Source organism: Tursiops truncatus, chromosome 1 (assembly GCF_011762595.2).
Source record: "Tursiops truncatus isolate mTurTru1 chromosome 1, mTurTru1.mat.Y, whole genome shotgun sequence".
Classification (NCBI taxonomy): Eukaryota; Metazoa; Chordata; class Mammalia; order Artiodactyla; family Delphinidae; genus Tursiops; species Tursiops truncatus.
This window is the reverse complement of record NC_047034.1, coordinates 78,029,541-78,052,057: the sequence shown is the minus strand read 5'-3', so window position 1 is coordinate 78,052,057 and position 22,517 is coordinate 78,029,541. Positions and strand designations below refer to the sequence as shown.

Below are 22,517 nucleotides of genomic sequence, written 5' to 3'. Positions count from 1 at the left end.
TTGTCTAACTTTCTGTGTTTGTTGTCTCCTTTCCACAGGCTGCAGGATTGTAGTTCTTCTTGCTTCTGATGTCTGCCCCCTTGTGGATGAGGTTGGTCCAGGGGCTTGTGCAGGCTTCCTGGTGGGAGTGACTGGTGCCTGCCCACTTGTGAGTGGAGTTGGGTCTTGTCTGTCTGGTGGGCAGGGCCAAGTCATGTGGTATGTTTAGAGGCAGCAGTGGACTCTGGACGACTTTATGCAGCCTGTCTGCTGATGGGTGGTGCTGTGTTCCCACCCTGTTGGTTGTTTGGCCTGAGGCATCCCAGCACTGGAGCCTGCAGGCTGTTGGGCGGGGCCAGGTCTCAGTGCCAAAATGGCGACCTCTAGGAGAGCTCATGCTGTTGAATATTCCCTGGGGCCTCCACCACCAGTGTTCTTGTCCCCACTGTGAGCCACAGCTGACTCCTGCCTCCTCAGGAGACCCTCCAAGACCTGCAGGTAGGTCTGGCCCAGGCTTCTATGCAGTCATTGCTTTGCCCTGGGTCCCAGTGCTCATGAAACCATTTTGCACTCTCTAAGACTGGATTCTCTGTTTCTCACAGTCCTGTGGAGATCCTACACTCAAGCCCCACTGGCCTTCAAAACCAAATGCTCTGGTAGCTCATCCTCCCTTTTACAGTACCCCAGGCTGGGGAGCCTGACATGGGGCTCAGAACTCTCACTCCTGTGGGAGGACCTCTGCAATATAATTATTTTCCAGTCTGTAGAAGTGGGTATGAGATTTGATTATATCATGAAAGCACCCCTCCTACCATCTCGTTGTGGCTTCTTCTTTGTCTTTGGATGCAGAATATCTTTTTGGTAGGTTCCAGTGTTTTTTGTTGATGGTTGTTCAGCAGTTAGTTGTGATTTTGGTGTTTTCATGAGAGGAGGTGAGCTCAGGTCCTTCTACTCTGCCATCTTGTCGTGCACTCCTCTTCATTTATCCCATTTAGTGAGAATATTCATATAGCTCATTGCAGAAATATTAATGTGTTTGGTTAAGGCCTGTGGCCCTGATGCAACTGGGTGCATGTATTATATGGTATATGCATCCTATAGCCTTGCTAAAAACCAAAACAGGTTCTATCTTTTTAACTACATTTGGCTTCAACATTTTTAGATGAGCAATTGTGGTCTTGTAGAATATTTCTTAGATCTCTTCTTCCCCCAGTACATAGAAACAGGCTATGAGTGGTGAGTGGAGGTAAAAAAAAACTAGAAGAAATTGAGACGTCCAGTTAGTTATGATCCCTGGTCTGTGGTACCCCACTCCCATTCTTACATGCTGCCCAAAGCCCTGATGCCTTCCTCCTCCTCTCCCTTTGATTCCCGAATGTGGAGGTCATCACATCTCCTTCTCCCTCAGCCCCTCCCCTTCTCTAGTTCAGTATTGATCTCCTGCCCTGGAAGACCCTGCTGTCTAGCCTGCAGGACTGACGTTAATAAGGTGAAATAATAGGCTTGACTTATCTGCCAATCAAATGCCCTCTAGATGGAGGAGGGTCACTTGAGCCTCCAAGGAAACTCCATGCTGGAGTGTATGCCATCTCAGTGTGCACCAGGCCCTGCATAGGAAAAGTGACATATCCATCGCAGGTGTGTTCCTGGGACCCTGAAATTACAGTGGGGTCCTTGGCAGAAAGGAATGTCAGAGGAGTGTTCTGACAAATGCTTGGAAATACTTGGTTCGGTGCCACCAGACCCTCCATCCTCTCTCTACTTTCAGCTTACACCTGGGACGCCTGTCACCAAGTCCCTTTGAGCAGTGACTTGAGCCACCTGGTGGCAGAGATCCGAGCTTTGAGAGGGCAGCTGGAGCACAGCATTCAGGGGAACAACTGTCTGCGACTACAGCTCGAGCAGCAGTTGGATGGTGGTGCCAGCAAAACCAGCCTCAGCCCCTCCTCTGTTAACCAGAAATTCCCCACCAACACTGACCCTGGAAACAAGCAGCTGCTCTTCCAAGGTAGGAAGGAAAAGGGAATCAGGAAGCCCTCAGCCAGTGGGGAGGTCCCCAAGATGTCTACGGTGGAAGGGACAATCTCGCCTCTTCCACGCTCCTTAAGGTCAGGGTGCAATTGAAGGTGCTTCAATACAGTGCCTTGAGAGCATGGGATTTAGGGTCAGATCTGGCTCCAGATTCTGAGTTTGACACTTACGTGTTGTTTGCCTTGTGTTTAAACTCCTCAGGTACTTAAGCCTTAGTTTCCTCATCTTTAACATGAGGATAATAATAATATACACTGTGCATAGTTATATGGAGCATTAAGTGAAATAATTTACCAGTGCCTGATGCAATAAGTGCTCAGCAGTTAACAGCTGTATGTATTAATGCCTATTCTTTATATTTGCGGAGGGCTTTAAAATCTACCACGTTTTCAAACAAATTTTCAAATAATGTCATCAGAGCTAGGGTAGATTTTACTATCTCTGTATTTTACATGAGAAAACGTAGGCACTGGGACAATTAACTGACATGCTAAGGTTTACAGGAGTTAAGAGGCCAATCGAAGATTCGAAGTAGAAGTTTTGATCTGCTCTCTGTGTTCCTCCCACCTCACTATGCTCTGTCTCGGTGTTGCTTCTCTTTCCTCTCATGCTTTCCCCTCTCAGAGCCTCCCCACAGCACCAGCCAGGACTCATCTGAACTGGCTCAGTCACTCCTCCTCATCATCATACAGCACAGAGGCCTGAGGTGGAAAGCAGGTTCTAAGCCACATTTGCCTGAGCAGGGTCATTTCTGTCTCTTCGTGATATTTTCCAATACCTCCCCTGGAGGATTGCTGCCTGGTCTCCAATAGGGCATCTCAAACTCACCAAGGCTTATGTCTCCTACTCTTCTTATACTACTACATGCTTTCTTTTTTTTTTTTTTTTTCCAGCACTGACTCATCAGAATGGTGATTAGAGTGCTGAGTTTAATCGCCCATAAATCCATTCGTTCTTTGATCAAATATTTTTAACATATATACTACATATATTTATACATATTTCTATTTAGTTAGAAAGCATTGTATTAGACACACTGCATACAATATTATATTCAAATCAGGGGTTAGAAAAATATATCTAATAATTTTTCAAACTAGAAGTTGCTTTCTCATGGAACAGCGTTCAATTACAGGAACATCTTGCTCCAAATTAAGTGGTTTGTTTTCCACTGGTTTTGACTGTGGTACATGGGTGATGATTATGTAAGAGGAGAGTCATGTTGCCTTAGATCTCCAGTAGTGAAGATAGGCTGTGCATGTGTTTCAGGAGCAGTATATTCCAGGGTTCCTAAAGTTGTGGTTATCTTTACTCCCTAGACTCAGTTGCCTCCCCTCCAGTTCGGGATGTGGGCATGAATTCTCCAATTCTGGTCTTCCCCAGCTCTTCTCCCGCTGGTCATGGCTCAGAGACCACAACCTTCAATAGGACAAATGGTAAATAGGGCAACTACAGGACTCAGGGTCTAATGATGGAAAATGACTAAAGCAAGTAACCTTTGGTTCTCTATATGCACATTATCTGAATTTAGAGATTTTTCTCTGCATGTCCCATGGCCTTTAGCCCTACTCATTCCACCTCCTGTGGCTGCCTTTTTTGTCATTATTCTTCCTCCTGAGTGTGGTTTTCCTATTACTCTGGTATTTCTTCATTGCACTATAATCTCTTCCTTCTTGAAAGTGCTCTCTGTATCCAGCTTAATTTCCTTGTCTGTGTCTTCTCAACCCCCAAATTTAAAATTTTTTTAAATTTGTCCTGAATATTTCATTTGTCAATAAGGATAAAATTTGCCTCCTGGCAATTTTATCATTATGAGATGATGTAAGAAAGATTATAAAAATATAGAACCCAGAATATCTATGGACTTCACACTTGTACTTTCCAAGACTGTCATTCTTGTTTCTGGCCTCTTTCACTATTTGATGTCCATTTTGGATTGAACTGAGGATGATTATGTATAACAGTGGATTCTGTGTTATTGTGGTTTTATTCTTCAGAGCTGGGTTTGGATGCTTCTCCAGTAATGAAGAACCCTCCCAAGCTGGAGGGTGATGCTACTGATGGCTCCTTTGCCAATAAGCATGGCCGCCATGTCATTGGCCACATTGATGACTACAGTGCCCTAAGACAGCAGATTGGGGAGGGCAGACTGCTGGTCAAGAAGATAGCGTCGCTCATGAGATCAACCTGCAACTTCCCTGGCCTTGAAGCTCCAGGCACAGAGGTAATCACGTTTTAGCTTTTAGGTGCACCTTTTCCTTAGGCCCTTTCTTCTTCTGATTTTAGCTTCTTCTCCCTCTATTTTTTTTTTTTCCTGCTCATCTCCCATCAGCTGAGGATACATCTTCCATTGATATCCAGCTAGGCCTTTTATCTTCATCTGCTAATTTCACTACAAGCTCTGCTCTGTTCCAGATGTAGCTGACTTGCTATTTCCCCTCAGAACCACAGAAAAGCATATGCAGCATTGCCGTCCTCATCAGTAGAGCACATTAAGCGTCAACATACACACAATGCTGTACTGAGTACCCTTTGGTAGCTTAGTATCTGCTAAAGTCATGCTGGCATATGACCATCTGTGGGCAGAATAAAATCACTTAATCAATTGGCTGGAAAATGAGAATCTGCGTCCATATGGGCCAAATATGTGGAAGGGGTGAGGAAGGTGGCAGCCATGGAATTTCTCTGCTCACACTGAGCAAGGCGGGAGAGCAAGCAGCAAGGCTTCTCAGAGCCCTTCCCCAGGGAGAGATCCAGGTACTAGCTGCTGTGCTGTCTGAGACACTGGAGATGCATAGGCATGCAGGGACAGCCCTGCCCTCAGGGGCCCCCACGATAGAGAGGGATGCCCACACCTGAGTAAATAAATATAACCAGGGGCTCCAGGCACAAGGTTACAAGGGCTCTGGGTGTGAGGGCATGAACCCAGAATCAGCTGTTATCCCAGGCAAGGAAAGTAACAGGTTCATGGGGGCGTGCCAACAGGGGATATGTAAGTTCTCGGGGGAGAACATGCCAGGTAAGGGGAGCGGCACCTCAGTCCTTCGAGCTACAAGTGGTGCAGTCCATTTGAAGCATAAGGTGTGATTTACGGAAGGACAAGGGGGGCCAGTGCAAAAATAGGGACCTTAGACTCTGGAGCATGAAGCAGGACTAGAAGCTAAAGAATGTGGGGAAAGCTGGAATCAAATGCATTCTTGCAAATCGAGAGGTCCCTGATGAGGTCAGAGAACCTTGGCTTCCAGGTTAGAAAAGGATTTCACAGGTTTAAGCAGGCCTGTGTCTACGCCTCACCCACAAGGAAGCTGAGGCCAATGCTCAGCAAAAAAAAAAAGTGATCTCTCAGCCCCGGGGATGCCCATGGCTACCTCCCCCTTTTCCCAGGTGATGGGCAGTGAAGGCATCCACGAGCTCAGGAGCAGCGCCAACGCCCTTCACCACCGACTGGAGGAGGCGGCCTCCCTCCTCACCATGTTCTGGAGAGCAGCCTTGCCAAGTTCCCACGGCCCTGCGCTGGACAGCAAAGCGGTAAGAAGCCAGCATCCCCTACTGGTTCTGCCCCCAAATATCCTTCTGCCTCCTTGGTCAGCAGATCCTGAAGGTCAGGAGCCGAATGGGCAGCTGGGACCAAGGGGACCTGAAGGGGCGTCCCTGGAGGGAGACCTCTCCTCCGCGGTGGCTGCTTTCAGTGCAGCTCTGACTCCAGCCCCTCTCCCCCCAGCCCTGACCCCCCAGGATAAGTAATCAAAGAGCAGAAGGAAAGGACATGGAGGAGGCAGAGACACGAGAGCCCTGGTAACCCCTAAATGTTCCGTTTCTTTAACTTTCTGAAGTTTGGCTGCGCTGAAGTTCAGGACCATGTTAAAACATCAACATCTCCTTTCCCTTCCTAGCCCACCCCCACCTCCAGGTCCACATAGGCAGGATCACAGAATGTCACCAGGAGTCACCCAGCCTCTTGTAGCCACCCCCTGGAATTCCAGAAAATCACTTACATCTGCGTCACAGGGTCAGGCCTGGGGAGAGTCAGCCTCCCCATGGTGCTCTCAGATCTCAGACTGCTTTCTGGTTGGTGACCTTGGATAGGCGGGTTTCAGGATCCCACCCAGGGGTTCCAACTCCAGACTAAGATCACTGACACTTTAGCGGCCCCAATTATGTTAATTCCAAGGAGGGAGCATTTTGCCATCTTGTGGTTGGCAGATATATTTACAAACTTACTGTCTCAGGCCAGCCCCATCTCCCCAGGCGTGATATCCAGGCGTAATATTCCCAACGACCAAGTCTTACTTGTGATGCCCAAGTGATATAACTATGTCAGCATGAAATCTGAGCTCTTGTTCACAGCTGGGAGCTTCAGTGTGGCCTGGAGTCAGGTTCTCTGCAGCAACAGGAGTGTAGCCTCTGCTAATCTGCACCGGGCTTCCAGGTCCTCAGTGTTCCCACCTCATGGCGCATCCTGAGCCACCACCACCTGCTGGAGGGATTGAAGGCTTTAATGAGGGAAATCTGCTCCAAAACTACTTGAGAAGATTGTAGAATCCTATCTGGAGCTGTAAAGAGCCACCGAACACAGGGTGCTTTAGGCCTTCTGACCGTTGACAGAGCCTGTTTTTCTTCCCAGGGAGAGTCCATGAAAAGGGAGCTTCTGGAACTGAGAACCAAACTATCCAAACAGGAGAGTCTCCTTCAGAGCACAGCTGAGCATCTGAAGACCGCCAACCAGCAGAAGGAGAGCATGGAACAGTTTATCTTCAGCCAGTGTGGGTGCCCCCAGCCAGGGAATGGGACAGGAAATGGGGGTCCTTCCAGGTCCACCACCTGTGCTGTGAATGGACAGAGACCAGAGAGGTTAGGGGATGGGGGAGACTGATGTGACGTCTCTAAACCTCCTGTGCCATCAGTAATCGTGGAGGCAGAGGAGGGGACACGGGGTGGGGGGGGCAGCAGGAGACCCCGAGCTGAGTGTCCAGAAAGACAAGCTTTAGAACACAAATCCAACACAAGCGTGGGCCCACTGGTAATTTCTGCCTTGGGGACTGCTTTCTCGTTTCAGTGACCAGGACACACGATGTTTTGAAGAAGGCAAGGACGAATTTGGAGGTAAGGAAACTACTGCACCAGTCGGAGCCATAGAGCCCGCCCCAAACTTATCACTGTCTGTCATCAGAGTGTGCAGGGGATCCTTGACCTGCTCTGACCTTCCAGGAGCAGATGTCTGGTCCATCTGTGGGAGCTCGGGTCCTCATGGGCATCCCTCTAGATTCCATCCTCATCAGCCCTCCACCCTAATCAGCAACCTCCCTTGACCTCTCGGTTGACCCTTACTTTGTCATCATCTTCCCTCCTTATTCCAATTCTGTCTCCTTTATGCCAGGTCAGGAGTGGGGAGAAATGCAGTTCAGTTGATTCTCGAGGTCAGAGGACATATGGGGTCTGCCTCTGAAGCAGCTTTCAGTAAAGGGATCCTGAGGCCAGTCAGGTGTTCGGGGGTTTCCTATACCATTATATGGAAAAATAATGGAAAGATGCAACCTAATAAGTTGATTTCACTGCACACTATTGGGCTGAAAACAGAAATTTGATTTTGATATCTCTTTTTCTTTAAGCAACAACACAAAAGAAAATCCTTGGGTCTTATTGATCTGAAAGAGCATTTGGTAATAAGTAAAAACTGAAACATAAAGGGCAAGATATTATCTCTATGGCAGACCTTCTCTACTTTTATTTAAAACACTAACACATTCTCTAGCAACCGCTTTGATGAAAAACTTGAGGTCTTAGAAATGGCCTAAAAATCAAAAACTAAACCTTTTACCTTGGACTTTAAAGCTTTGCCATAAGCAATTAAGCACATTCCTAGGAATGTTCCTAAATTGTAACCTAAGAGAATGTTGACCCCACAGTATGAAAATGGGTTGGGCCATAATTTAACTCTGTGTTGTTTGTCTGTTTTGCTAATTTCTTCTGTTTTTCTCTGATGATTCCTCTCTTTCCTGAGCCTTTTTAGAAGAACACTTACAAGATTGCCTCTGTAAAACCTTATTCCTGCCTCAGCAAAGGTAACCCAACAGCCTCTCATACCTCCTGGCTTTCCCAGTTTGGAAGTATCCTTCCCACTTCCCCTAGGCCACTGGAAAGGCCCCAAGCCTGGGATCTAATCCCAGGCTTGTCGCTAAGTGGCTGTGTGGCTTTGGCTGGGCCCAGTCTCTGTGAGCCTGCTGACCCTCATCTGTAAGAGGGGGCACTAGCGTTAGATGATCTCTGAGGTCCCTGCTGACCTGGCCCCTCCCCCTCCTCATCAAGTAAACAGAACATAAACTTTAATAGGAGGATGTCCCTGCAAAATGTCCTCTCCTTCCTACAACAGGCTGCTTCTATATATGCCTGTTTCATACTAAGCATTTCCTTTCCTGGGAGATTGCAAAAGCCATCCTTTTGCTCCAAAGTGAATTGGAGAGTGAACTGGCCCCTGAAGAGAGAGTGGTAGGGTCCGGCCACCTGGTGTGCAGTGGCTTTGAGCAGAGATATGACCACAGGAGGTGGTGGGAAGCTTTTCCTCTAACCTGGTGGCCCCAGTTGCTCCTTCAGACCTCAGCACGTCCCCTCAGCTCATCCTCGTGACAGGTTCTCACCGTGCTCCTGGCTTGTTACCACTCAGATCTCTCTCCAGCCTCAGTTAGCCACCAGCAGTGCCTGATAATGGACTCCTACTTTGTGTTATTTTCGTCTGCAGGTGAAATCCCTAAGGGCTCTGCCGTGCACTCCAGTCCTGTGACCCTTGCCTTCCAGGAGCCAAGCAAGAAGCGAAGCCACCAGAGGTCCTTAAAACTGCAGGAAGGGTGGGCCTGCCCCCCTGCTTTGCAGCTCCCTGTCTGCTGAGGAGGATCTGGGCCCCACTCCTCCACACCTGCTGGAAGGTCTGAAAGGAGTCAGAGATGTGGCCTGATGGGGCAGGGCGAAAGGCAGAGGGCGTCTCCTGCAGTTGAGGAATAACCAGCCAAGGTCCACTGGACCCAGCACTAAGCAAAACAGGCATAGTTTGTAGAAGACCTTGTGACACTGCTTTTGAATGCCACAGGGGGCTGGGAACCAGCAACAGCACATTTCTCACCTCATCCTCTGAGGGTCAACTCAGGGGAAATAGGACCTGCTTCCTAGCAATGGAGCCCCACAATGGAGCTCCACAGCAGATCTAAAAGCACAGGACTGAGCTGCGGTGCCCTGCAGGACAGTGTTGGCAGACCTAACCTGGGCCAGCGAGCTGGGTCACAGTCAGGCTGGGGATTGGTCTACACTGCAGCACCTGAGTTATTTGAATCCACGTGGTAAGAGCAGTGATTCCCAGATGCCATCTCATGCTTAGCCTAGACCTCCTATTTCTGTTCTATTATGATCTCCAAAAAGTGTACTGACCTTACTCTAAATATGCTGTCCCATTTTGTCATCCCAACTTCTCTCTGGGAACTAGGGACTAATGGCCACACCAAGCCCATTGAAAGTCTTGTGTAAAGCAAATCAGTGATCATTTTTAAGTGACATGTGAGGAACCCCCAGTTGCTAAAGCCTAGTCTGTGTCTTCACAGTGCTTTAGAATGTGTGTATGTGTGTATAAATGTATGATATATATTTATATATGTTGCTATAGCGATATGTTGAAGGCTAAGATAACTGGTGGATAGGGTCAGTGGGAGGAAATGAAACAGTCTTTTTGGTGGCTATTAAAGCAAAATATGTATAAAGAAATAAAGTTTTCTTCACCTGCTTAGTTTCTAATTTCTATACCAGTCCTCAGGGTGAGTGTGTAAAAACAGGAAAGACAGACCGTCATTAAAAAGCTAACTGTCTGAAGCAGAATCAAAATGGTGGAGTAGGTGGATATGGAGCTCCTCTCCCCAACAGACATATCAAAAATACATCTACATATGGAGCACTCCTCCTTGAAAAGGGGCAGAACTAGAAACCAAAGCTGCAGGAAAGATCTACGTGTAATTAATTGGGTAGGAAGGGGAAAAAGAAGAAGACCTGGGTCAGCTCCTGGGCTCCTTGGTGGGATCTGCAAGGAGAAGGTCCACAAGGGTAGACCCTTGCCCTGGGGAGTGAGCAGGTCGAGTCACAATATGGGCATCCCAGTCCTGGGGTCCTGCATGGAGTGGCCAGGCCCCCTTGCCTCTTGGGAAATCTGTTGAGACAGAAGGGTTGGAGAAGACTAGACTCTACTCACCAGCAGTGCATGCTGGCTTGCTGACAATCAGGGTAGAGAGTGTTGCACTGGGAGCAGCCCCCTTGCTGTATTTCCCAGTCCAAAGGGGCAAATGCCCTGGCCCCACTCACTCCACACCACAAGCTGGCACAAAATCTTGCCAGAGACTAGATCTAGTCGTGCAGAGACAGACCAGGATATCTGGGGTGTGATCTAGGAGTAGCCTCAGATGCCATAGTCAGCAAGGGCTCAGGGCAACAGGTGTAAATGCAGCAAACATTAGTGTGTGTCCACGGTGGCACAACAGGAGTGTGCAAGGGCCAAGCAATGAATCTTGAGCAGACAGGCCATGGGAGAGGATATGATCTAGCTAGGCAGAAACAGCCCAGAGGGCCTGGGGTGTGGTCCAGTTGGGGCTGCGACAGCCACTGTGAACATGCGCAGGAGTACACAGTGGTTTGTCTTCCAGCTCAGCACTAGAGCTGGGGCAGAGAGGCCCTGGGTGAGGTCTGCCACAGAGGCAGCCCAGATCTCAGGTGGCAGCATAGCCACCTCAGTCCCTGCAGCCACAACCCCCCAACCTCTAGGCCCAGCCCACGCCATGCCACACTCTTACACTAGATCTGGGATAAACACAATGGGGACACAATCTTGGGCTGCCTCTGAGTGGAGCTGTAGATGCCTACACAGGTGGAACATAGGTCCTCTGTAACCACACAGGCCTCACTTTCTTCAACACTCACTTCCTTTGGGGCAGGGCATGTACTCAAGGACAACAGAGGCTGATCAAACCCAACCCTCAAGGCTTCTACTCCAACTGGGGAGCACACCCTGCCCCTGACAGGGCCATGACATGGAGCAGAGACGGACCCCCACCTCACATCCAGCACAGGCTCTAGATACTACACCACCATCCACACCCTGCTGTCAAGGGGATAATGGCCAGCACACACTGAGAAAAAGCATGGCTGGCATTCATCCTGAAACTAGCCTTCACACCAAAAATATTAGACTCATGGAAGCTACACAGGGACACTCCCAAATAAACACAGCCATTCAAGATCACAGTAGATAACTGTTTCTCCTAAAATCATAGAGACAGAGAAATTTAAGTAAAATGAAAAGGAAGAGGACCTACTCCCAATTAAAAGAACAAGAGAATTCTCCTGAAAGAACAAATAATGAAACAGACCTCACCAGTCTACTAGACCTGGAATTCAAAAAGGAGGTAATAAACTCAAGATAAGAAAAGTTATTTATGACAAACCCACAGCCAATATAATAGTCAATGGTGAAAAGCTGAAAGCCTTCCCACTAAAATCTGGAACAAGACAAGGATGCCCACTAACCTCTTCTATTCAACATAGTATTAGAAGCCCTAGCCACAGCAACCAGACAAGAAAAAGAAATAAAAGGTATTCAATTGGAAGGGAAGATGTAAAATTGTCATTATATGCAGATGATATGATACTATATATAGAAAACCCTAAAGACGCCACACAAAAACTACTAGAACTGATAAACATATTCAGCAAGTTAGCAGGATACAAGATTAACATACAGAAATTGGTTGCATTTCTTTATACCAACAATGAAATATCAGAAAGGGAATACATAAACAACTATACCTTTTAAAATCACAACCCAAAAAACAAACTACTTAGGAATAAACCTCACCAAGGAGGTGAAAGACTTCTACTCTGAGAACTATAAAACATTAATAAAGTAAATTGAAGATGATTCAAAGAAATGGAAAGATATCCCATGCTCTCTGATTGGAAGAATTAATATTGTTGAAATGGCCATATTACCCAAGCAATCTACAGATTTAATGCGATCCCTATCAAATTACCCATGACATTTTTCACATAATTAGGACAAATAATCCTAATATTTAGATGGAACCACAAAAGACCCAGAATTGCCAAAGCAACTCTGAGGAAAAAGAACAAAGCTGGAAGCATAACCCTCCCAGACTTCAGACAATACTACAAACTGACAGTAATCAAAACTGCATGGTATTGGCACAAAAACAGACACATGGATCAATGGAACAAAATAGAGAGCCCAGAAGTAAACCCATACACCCATGGTCAATTAATCTTTGACAAAGGAAGCAGGAATATACAATGGGAAAAAGACAGTCTCTTCAGCAAGTGGTGCTGGAAAAGTTGGACAGCTGCATGTAAATCAATGAAGTTAGAACACACCCTCTTACCATACACAAAAATAAACTCAAAATGCCTTAAAAATTTAAACATAAGACATAACACCATAACACTCCTAGAATAGAACATAGGCAAAACATTCTCTGACATAAATCGTACCAATGTTTTCTTAGGTCAGTCTCCCAATAGAACTAAAAACAAAAATAAACAAATGGGACCTAATCAAACTTACAAGCTTTTGCACAGCAAAGGAAACCATATACAAAATGAAAGGACAACTTACAGAATGGGAGAAAATATTTGCAAACAATGCAACCGACATGGGCTTAATTTCCAAAATATACAAACAGCTCCTATAATTCAATAATGAAAAAACAAATAACCCAATCAAAAAATGGGCATAAGACCTTAATAGACATTTCTCCTAAGAAGACATACAGATGGCCAAAAAGCACATGAAAAAATACTCAACATTGCTGCTTATTAGAGAAATACAAATCAAAACTACAATGTGGTGCCACCTCACACCAATCAGAATGGCTGGCCATCATTAAAAAGTCTACCAATAACAAATGCTGGAGAGGGTGTGGAGAAAAGGGAACACTCTTACACTGTTGGTGGAAATGTAAGTTGGTGCAGCCACTATGGAGAACAGTATGGAGGTTCCTTAGAAAACTAAAAATAGGATTACCATATGATCCAGCAACTCCACTCCTGGGCATATATCTGGACAAAATTACAACTCAAAAAGATACAGGCACCCCTATGTTCATAGCAGCACTATTCTCAATAGCCAAGATATGGAAACAACCTAAATGTCCATCGACAGATGAATGGATAAAGAAGATGTGATGTACACACACACACACACACACACACACACACACACACACACAATGGAATACTACTCAGCCATAAAAAAGAACAAAATAATATCATTTCCAGCAACATGGATGCAACTAGAGATGATCATACTAAGTGAAGTAAGTCAGGAAGAAAAAGACAAATACCATATGATACCACTTATATGTGGAATCTAAAATATGACACAGATGAACCTATCTATGGAACAGACTCATGGACATAGAGAACAAACTGGTGGTTGCCAAGGGGGAGGGGGTTGGTGGAGGTATGGAGTGGAAGGTTGAGGTTAGAGATGTAAGCTTTTACATGTAGAATGGATAAACAACAAAGTCCTACTGTATAGCCCAGAGAACTATATTCAATATCCTATTATAAACCATAATGGAAAAGAATATATAAGAAAGAATGTATATCTATGTATAACAATCACTCTGCTGTACAGCAGTAATTAACACAACATTGTAAATCAACTATACTTCAATAAAAAAGGAGGCAATAAAAATGCTAACTGAATTTTAAAAAATTATCGACAGAAATGCAGGTCACTGTAAAAAGGACCTAGAAACTATAAAGATAAACCAATCAAAAATAGACAATTCAATTGCCAGGATAAAAATCCAATCTAGAAGCAGTGAATAGCAGACTAAATGACATAGAAGAATGAATAAGTGATCTGGAAGATAGAATAATGGAAATCAACCAATCAGAAGAGGAGACAGAAAGGCAAATGAAAAAAAAGAAGTGAAGGCAACATACAAGATCTATGGGACAATAGGAAACGTGCCAACCTTCACATAATAGGGATTCCAGAAGGAGAAGAAAGAGAAAAGGGGATTGAAAATGTATTTGAAGAAACTGTGGCTTAAAATTTTCCAAACCTAAGAAGGAAACAGAAATCCAGATACAGAAAGTACTGAGGATCCCAAACAAGATGAACCCAAACAGATTCACATCAAGACATATCATACTTAAAATGGCAAAAGTTAAAGAGAGGATTCTAAATGCAGCAAGAGAAAAACAAAGAGTCAATTACAAGGGAAACTCCATAAGGCTGTCAGATGATTTCTCTATAGAAACTTGGCAGGCCAGAAGGAGTGGCATAATATATTCAAAGTCCAGAAAGGGAAAAACCTTCAACCTAGGATACTATAGCCAGCAAAATTATCATTTAGTATAGACGGAGAGATAAAGAGTTTCTCAGGCAAGTAAAAACTAAAAGAATTCAGCAATATTGAACGTACTCCAAAAGGAATACTGAAGGATCTTCTCTAAATAGAAAAGAAGCAAGAATCTATAGAAAAGGAAAATCACAATAGGAAAGGTATATATAAAAGGACTGAAGATCACTTAAATAAGCCAGTAGAGATTTAAATTTTTTAAAATTATAAATACAAATCACAGTAAGAAGATAAGCACAAAGATGTAAAATAGGACAAAGTCATAAAATGTCGGGAGGGGATTATAAAAATGTAGATCTTTTAGAATGTATTTGAACTAGTATGATTTCCAGTTTAAAGCAAGTAGATATAGTTATGGGTCAACATACTTGAAAACCAGGGTAACCACAAATAAAAAATATACAATAGATTCACAAAAATTAGTAAGAAAGGAACTCAAGCATACTATAAAAGAAAATAATCAAACCACAAAGGAAAAATCAAAAGAAGAAATGAACAAAGAACTATGAAAACAACTGAAAAACATGGATTAAAATGGCAATGAGAACATACCTATTAATAATAACTTTGTCAATGGACTAAAAGCTCCAATGAAAAGACAGAGTGGCAGATTGGATTTAAAAAAAAAAGAACTACAATATTCTGCCTATGAAAGACACTTGAGGGTGAAAGACATGTAGACTAAAAGTAAGGGAATGGAAAAAGATATTTCCATGCAAATAGAAACAACAAGAAAGTGGGGGTAGCAAAACTCATATGAGACACAATAAACTTTAAAACAAAGTCCATAAAAAATGACAAAGAAGGGTACTATATGATGATAATGGGATCAATACTAGAAGATATTTCACTCATTAACATATATGCACCCAATATAGGAGCACCTAAATACATAAAACAAATACTAACAGACATAAAGGGAGAAATTGACAGGAATACAATAACAGTAGAAACTTTTAACACTCCACTGACATCAATGAACAGATCTTCCAGACAAAATCAATCAGGCAACAGAGGTCCTAAATGACACAATAGACCAGTTGGAGTTAACTGATACCTACAGGACACTACATCCAAAAACCCCAGAATACACATTCTTTTCAATTGTGCGAGGAATGTTCTCTGGGATACATCACATACTAGGTCACAAAACAAGCCTCGACAAATTTAAGAGAAATTATTTCAAGCAACTTTTCTGACAAGGTTATGAAACTAGAAATCAATCACAGAAAGAAAAATGGGAAAAGGATAAACACATGGAGACTAAACAACACACTACTAAAAACCAATGGGTGAAAGATGAAATCAAAAGAAGAAATCAAAAAATATCTTGAAACAAATGAAAATGAAAACAAAACCTTTCAACAATTTATGGGATGCAGCAAAAGCAGTTCTAAGAGGGAAATTCATAATGATACAGGCCTCACTCAAGAAACATAAAAAAATCTCAAACAACCTAACCTAAACTCCTAAAAGAATTAGAACAAGAAGAACAAATAAAACCCAAAGTCAGCAGAAGGAAGGAAATAATAAAGGTCAGAGAGGAAATAGAGATTAAAAACAAAATGAATAAAACCAAGAGCTGGTTCTTTGAAAAGGTAAACAAAATCAACAAATCTCTAGCCAGGCTTACCAAGAAGAAAAGAGAAAGGACTCAAATAAAAAATAAGAAAAGAAAGATGAGAAATAATAACTGATAACACATAAAAACAAAAAATCATAAGAGAATACTATGAACAGTTGTATGCTAAAAAATTGGACAACCTAGAAGAAATGGACAAGATTATAGAAGTGCACGGCATGCCAAAACTGAGTCAAGAACAAACATAATTTGAAGAGACAAATCACTAGAAGTGAAATGGAATCTGTAATTTAAAAAAAATCCCTGCAAACAGAAGTCCAGGACTGAACAGCTTTACTGAGAATTCTTCCAAACATACAAAGAAAAACTTATAATATCCTTGTGAAATTACACCAAAAGATTGAAGATGAGGGAACACTCCCAAATTCATTCTACGAAGGCACTATCACCCTGATACAAAAACCAGATAAAGACACTACAAAAATTGAATTACTCAGATATTTGGTTAAGATGGCGGAAGAGTAAGACGCGGAGATCACCTTCCTCCCCACAGATACATCAGAAGTACATCTACACGTGGAACAACTCCTACAGAACACCTACTGAGCGGTGGCAGAAGACCTCAGACTGCCCAAAAGGCAAGAAACTCCCCACGTACCTGCGTAGGGCAAAAGAAACAAGAATAAACAGAGACAAAAGGATAGGGACGGGACCTGCACAAGTGGGAGGGAGCTGTGAAGGAGGAAAGGTTTCCACACACTAAGAAGCCCCTTCATGGGCGGAGACTGCAGGTGGTGGATGGGGAAGCTTCGGAGCTGCGGAGGAGAGCACAGCACCAGGGGTGCAGAGGGTAAAGCGGAGAGATTCTGGCACAGAGGATTGGTGCCAACCGGCACTCACCAGCCCGAGAGGCTTGTCTGCTCACCCGCCGGGGTGGGTGGGGCTGGGAGCTGAGGGTCCGTCTTCGGTCGGGGCGCAGGGAGAGGACTGGGGTTGGTGGCGTGAACACAGCCTGCAGGGGGTTAGTGCACCACGGCTAGCCGGGAGAGAGTCCGGGGAATAGTCTGGACCTGCCAAAGAGGCAAGAGACTTTTCCTTCCCTCTTTGTTTCCTGGTGCGCGAGGAGAGGGGATTAAGAGCGCTGCTTAAAGGAGCTCCAGAGACGGGCGCAAGCCGTGGCTAAAACCACGGACTCCAGAGACGGGCATGAGACGCTAAGGCTGCTGCTGCCGTCACCAAGGAGCCTGTGTGTGAGCACAGGTCACTATCCACAGTCCCCTTCCAGGGAGCCTGTGCAGCCCGCCACTGCCAGCGTCCCGGGATCCAGGGACAACTTCCCCGGGAGAATGCTCGGTGCGACTCAGGCTGGTGCAACGTCACGCCGGCCTCTGCCGCCACAGGCTCACCCCGCACTCCGTGCGTCTCCCTACCCCTGGCCTGAGTGAGCCAGAGCCCCCGAATCAGTAGCTCCTTTAACCCCGTCCTGTCTGAGCAAACAACAGATGCCCTCCCGTGACCTACACGAACAGGCGGGGCCAAATCCAAAGCTGAGCCCCTGGGAGCTGTGAGAACAAAGAATAGAAAGGGAAATCTCTCCCAGCAGCCTCAGGAGCAGCGGATTAAAGCTCCACAATCAACTTGATATACCCTGCATCTGTGGAATACATGAATAGACAACGAATCATCCCAAATTGAGGAGGTGGACGTTGAGAGCAAGATTTATGATTTTTTCCCCTTTTCCTCTTTTTGTGAGTGTGTATGTGTATGCTTCTCTGTGAGATTTTGTCTGTATAGCTTTGCTTCCACCATTTTTCCTAGGGTTCTATCCGTCCATTTTTTTTCAACTTTTTTTCTTAATAATTATTTTTAAAACTTTATTTTATTTTATCTTATTTTATTTTACTTTTATCTTCTTTCTTTCTTTCCTTCCTTCCCTCCTTCCTCCCTCCCTCCTTTCTTTCTTTCCTTCTTCCTTTCTTTCTTTCTTTCTACTTCTACTAATTCTTTCTTTCTACATTTTCTCCCTTTTATTCTGAGCTGTGTGAATGAAAGGCTCTTTGTGCTGCAGCCAGGAGTCAGTGCTGTGCCTCTGAGGTGGGAGAGCCAACTTCAGGACACTGGTCCACAAAACACCTCCCAGCTCCACATAATATCAAATGGCGAAAATCTCCCAGAGATCTACATCTCAATAACAGCAGCCAACTTCACTCAAGGACTAGCAAGCTAAGTGCTGGACACCCTATGCCAAACAACTAGCAAGACAGGAACACAGCCCCATCCATTAACAGGGAGGCTGCCTAAAATCATAATAAGTCCACAGACACCCCAAAACACAGCAACAGACGTGGACCTGCCCACCAGAAAAACAAGATCCAGCCTCATCCACCAGAACACAGGCACTAGTCCCCTCCACCAGGAAGCCTACACAGCCCACTGAACCAACCTTAGCCACTGGGGACAGACACCAAAAACAACGGGAACTACGAACCTGCAGCCTGCAAAAAGGAGACCCTAAACGCAGTAAGATAAGCAAAATGAGAAGACAGAAAAACACAGAGCAGTTGAAGGAGCAAGATAAAAACCCATCAGACTTAACAAATGAAGAGGAAATAGGCAGTCTACCTGAAAAAGAATGCAGAATAATGATAGTAAAGATGATCCAAAATCTTGGAAATAGAATAGACAAAATGCAAGAAACATTTAACAAGGACCTAGAAGAACTAAAGATGAATCAAGCAACGATGAACAACACAATAAATGAAATTAAAAATACTCTAGGGCTTCCCTGGTGGCGCAGTGGTTGAGAGTCCGCCTGCCGAGGCAGGGGACACGGGTTCATGCCCCGGTCCGGGAAGATCCCACATGCCGCGGAGTGGCTGGGCCCGTGAGCCATGACCACTGAGCCTGTGCATCCGGAGCCTCTGCTCTGCAACGGGAGAGGCCATGACAGTGAGAGGCCCGTGTACCGTAAAAAAAAAAAAAAATACTCTAGATGGGATCAATAGCAGAATAACTGAGGCAGAAGAATGGATAAGTGACCTGGAAGATAAAATAGTGGAAATAACTACTGCAGAGCAGAATAAAGAAAAAAGAATGAAAACAACTGAGGACAGTCTCAGAGAACTCTGGAACAACATTAAATGCACCAACATTCGAATTATACGGGTCCCAGAAGAAGAAGAGAAAAAGAAAGGGATTGAGAAAATATTTGAAGAGATTATAGTTGAAAACTTCCCTAATATGGGAAAGGAAATAGTTAATCAAGTCCAGGAGGCACAGAGAGTCCCATACAGGATAAATACAAGGAGAAATATGCCAAGACACATATTAATCAAACTGTCAAAAATTAAATACAAAGAAAACATACTAAAAGCAGCAAGGGAAAAACAACAAATAACACACAAGGGAATCCCTATAAGGTTAACCGCTGATCTTTCAGCACAAACTCTGCAAGCCAGAAGGGACTGCCACGACTTATTTAAAGTGATGAAGGAGAAAAACCTGGAACCAAGATTACTCTACCCAGCAAGAATCTCATTCAGATTTGATGGAGAAATTATAACCTTTACAGACAAGCAAAAGCTGAGAGAGTTCAGCACCACCAAAGCACCTTTACAACAAATGCTAAACGAACTTTTCTAGGCAAGAAACACTAGAGAAGGAAAAGAACTACAATAACAAACCCAAAACAATTAAGAAAATGGGAATAGGAACATACATATCGATAATAACCTTAAATGTAAATGGACTAAATGCTCCCACCAAAAGACACAGATTGGCTGAATGGATACAAAAACAAGACCCATATATATGCTGTCTACAAGAGACCCACTTCAGACCTAGAGACTCATACAGACTGAAAGTAAGGGGATGGAAAAAGATATTCCATGCAAATGGAAACCATAAGAAAGCTGGAGTAGGAATTCTCATATCAGACAAAATAGACTTTAAAATAAAGACTATTACAAGAGACAAAGAAGGACACTACATAATGATCAAGGGATCAATCCAAGAAGAAGATATAACAATTGTAAATATTTATGCACCCAACATAGGAGCACCTCAATACATAAGGCAAATACTAACAGCCATAAAAGGGGAAATCGACAGTAACACGTTCATAGTAGGGGACTTTAACACCCCACTTTCACCCATGGACAGATCATCCAAAATGAAAATAAATAAGGAAACACAAGCTTTAAATGATACATTAAACAAGATGGACTTAATTGATATTTATAGGACATTCCACCCAGAAACATTAGAATACACATTTTTCTCAAGTGCTCATGGAACATTCTCCAGGATAGATCATATCTTGAGTCCCAAATCAAGCCTCGGTAAATTTAAGAAAATTGAAATTGTATCAAGTATCTTTTCTGACCGCAACGCTATGAGACTAGATATCAATTACAGGAAAAGATCTGTAAAAATTACAAACACATGGAGGCTAAATAATACACTACTTAATAACGAAGTGATTACTGAAGAAATCAAAGAGGAAATTTAAAAATACCTAGAAACAAATGAAAATGGAGACAGGATGACCCAAAACCTATGGGATGCAGCAAAAGCAGTTCTAAGAGGGACGTTTTTAGCAATACAATCCTACCTTAAGAAACAGGAAACATCTCGAATAAACAACCTAACCTTGCGCCTAAAGCAATTAGAGAAAGAAGAAGAAATAAACCCCAAAGTTAGCAGAAGGAAAGAAATCATAAAAATCAGATCACAAATCAATGAAAAAGAAATGAAAGAAACAATAGCAAAGATCAATAAAACTAAAAGCTGGTTCTTTGAGAAGACAAACAAAATTGATAAACCATTAGCCAGACTCATCAAGAAAAAAAGGGAGAAGACTCAAATCAATAGAATTAGAAATGAAAAAGGAGAAGTAACAACTGACACTGCAGAAATACAAAAGATCATGAGAGATTACTACAAGTAACTCTATGTCAATAAAATGGACAACCTGGAAGAAATGGACATATTCTTAGTAATGCACAACCTGCCAAGACTGAATCAGGAAGAAATAGAAAATATGAACAGACCAATCACAAGCACTGATATTGAAACTGTGATTAAAAATCTTCCAACGAACAATAGCTCTGGACCAGATGGCTTCACAGGCGAATTCTATCAAAATTTAGAGAAGAGCTAACACCTATCCTTCTCAAACTCTTCCAAAATATAGCAGAGCGAGGAACACTCCGAAACTCATTCTACGAGGCCACCATAACCTTGATACCAAAACCAGACAAGGATGTCACAAAGAAAGAAAACTACAGGCCAATATCACGGATGAACATAGATGCAAAAATCCTCAACAAAATACTAGCAAACAGAATCCAACAGCACATTAAAAGGATCATACACCATGATCAAGTGGGGTTTATTCCAGGAATGCAAGGATTCTTCAATATATGCAAATCACTCAACGTGATACACCATATTAACAAACTGAAGAAGAAAAACCATATGATCATCTCAATAGATGCAGAGAAAGATTTTGACAAAATTCAACACGCATTTATGATAAAAACCCTGCAGAAAGTAGGCATAAAGGGAACTTTCCTCAACATAATAAAGGCCATATATGACAAACCCACAGCCAACATCTCCTCAATGGTGAAAAACTGAAAGCATTTCCACTAAGATATGGAAAAAGACAAGGTTGCCCACTCTCACCACTCTTATTTAACATTGTTTTGGAAGTTTTAGCCACAGCAATCAGAGTAGAAAAGGAAATAAAAGGAATCCAAATCAGAAAAGAAGAAGTAAAGCTGTCACTGTTTGCAGATGACATGATACTATACATAGAGAATCCTAAAGATGCTACCAGAAAACTACTAGAGTTAATCAATGAATTTGGTAAAGTAGAAGGATACAAAATTAATGCACAGAAATCTCTGGCAATCCTATACACTAATGAAGAAAAATCTGAAAGTGAAATCAAGAAAACACTCCTGTTTACCATTGCAACAAAAAGAATAAACTATCTAGGAATAAACCTACCTAAGGAGACAAAAGACCTGTATGCAGAAAATTGTAAGACACTGATGAAAGAAATTAAAGATGATAGAAATAGATGGAGAGATATACCATGTTCTTGGATTGGAAGAATCAACATTGTGAAAATGACTCTACTACCCAAAGCAATCTACAGATTCAATGCAATCCCTATCAAACTACCACTGGCATTTTTCACAGAACTAGAACAAAAAATTTCACAATTTGTATGGAAACACAAAAGACCCCGAATAGCCAAAGCAATCTTGAGAATGAAAAACGGAGCTGGAGGAATCAGGCTCCCTGACTTCAGACTATACTACAAAACTACAGTAATCAAGACAGTATGGTACTGGCACAAAAACAGAAATATAGATCAATGGAACAGGATAGAAAGCCCAGAGATAAACCCACGCACATATGGTAACCTTATCTTTGATAAAGGAGGCAGGAATGTACAGTGGAGAAAGGACAGACTCTTCAATAAGTGGTGCTGGGAAAAC

At 43.4% G+C, this 22,517-nt stretch overlaps 1 protein-coding gene and 1 long non-coding RNA gene across 36 annotated transcripts in view; one reads left to right on the top strand and one right to left on the bottom strand.

The window, feature by feature from the left end:
- The window catches only part of PDE4DIP (phosphodiesterase 4D interacting protein), a 223,861-nt gene extending 214,068 nt beyond the window's left edge, over window positions 1–9,793 (top strand). For 9 of the 35 annotated variants that reach the window (XM_073808796.1, XM_073808786.1, XM_073808936.1 and 6 more), the window contains 7 exons: window positions 1,748–1,987; window positions 3,330–3,446; window positions 4,008–4,234; window positions 5,395–5,538; window positions 6,635–6,773; window positions 7,067–7,113; window positions 8,747–9,793. In XM_073808796.1, coding sequence (XP_073664897.1) covers window positions 1,748–1,987; window positions 3,330–3,446; window positions 4,008–4,234; window positions 5,395–5,538; window positions 6,635–6,773; window positions 7,067–7,113; window positions 8,747–8,788 — 956 coding nt within the window. In that variant the 3' untranslated portion in view covers window positions 8,789–9,793. Of the gene's footprint in view, window positions 1–1,747; window positions 1,988–3,329; window positions 3,447–4,007; window positions 4,235–5,394; window positions 5,539–6,634; window positions 6,774–7,066; window positions 7,114–8,011; window positions 8,073–8,746 lie in introns of those variants that run through there. The other 26 variants (XM_073808764.1, XM_073808762.1, XM_033860629.2 and 23 more) reach the window with 9 other exon arrangements.
- The window catches only part of LOC109547385 (uncharacterized), an 88,928-nt gene continuing 73,110 nt past the window's right edge, over window positions 6,700–22,517 (bottom strand). The window contains exons 14-16 of the long non-coding RNA XR_004527632.2: window positions 10,036–10,192; window positions 7,339–7,507; window positions 6,700–6,836 (exon numbers count right to left, since the gene is read on the bottom strand). This is a non-coding gene — a long non-coding RNA (uncharacterized lncRNA). The remainder of the gene's footprint in view (window positions 6,837–7,338; window positions 7,508–10,035; window positions 10,193–22,517) is intronic.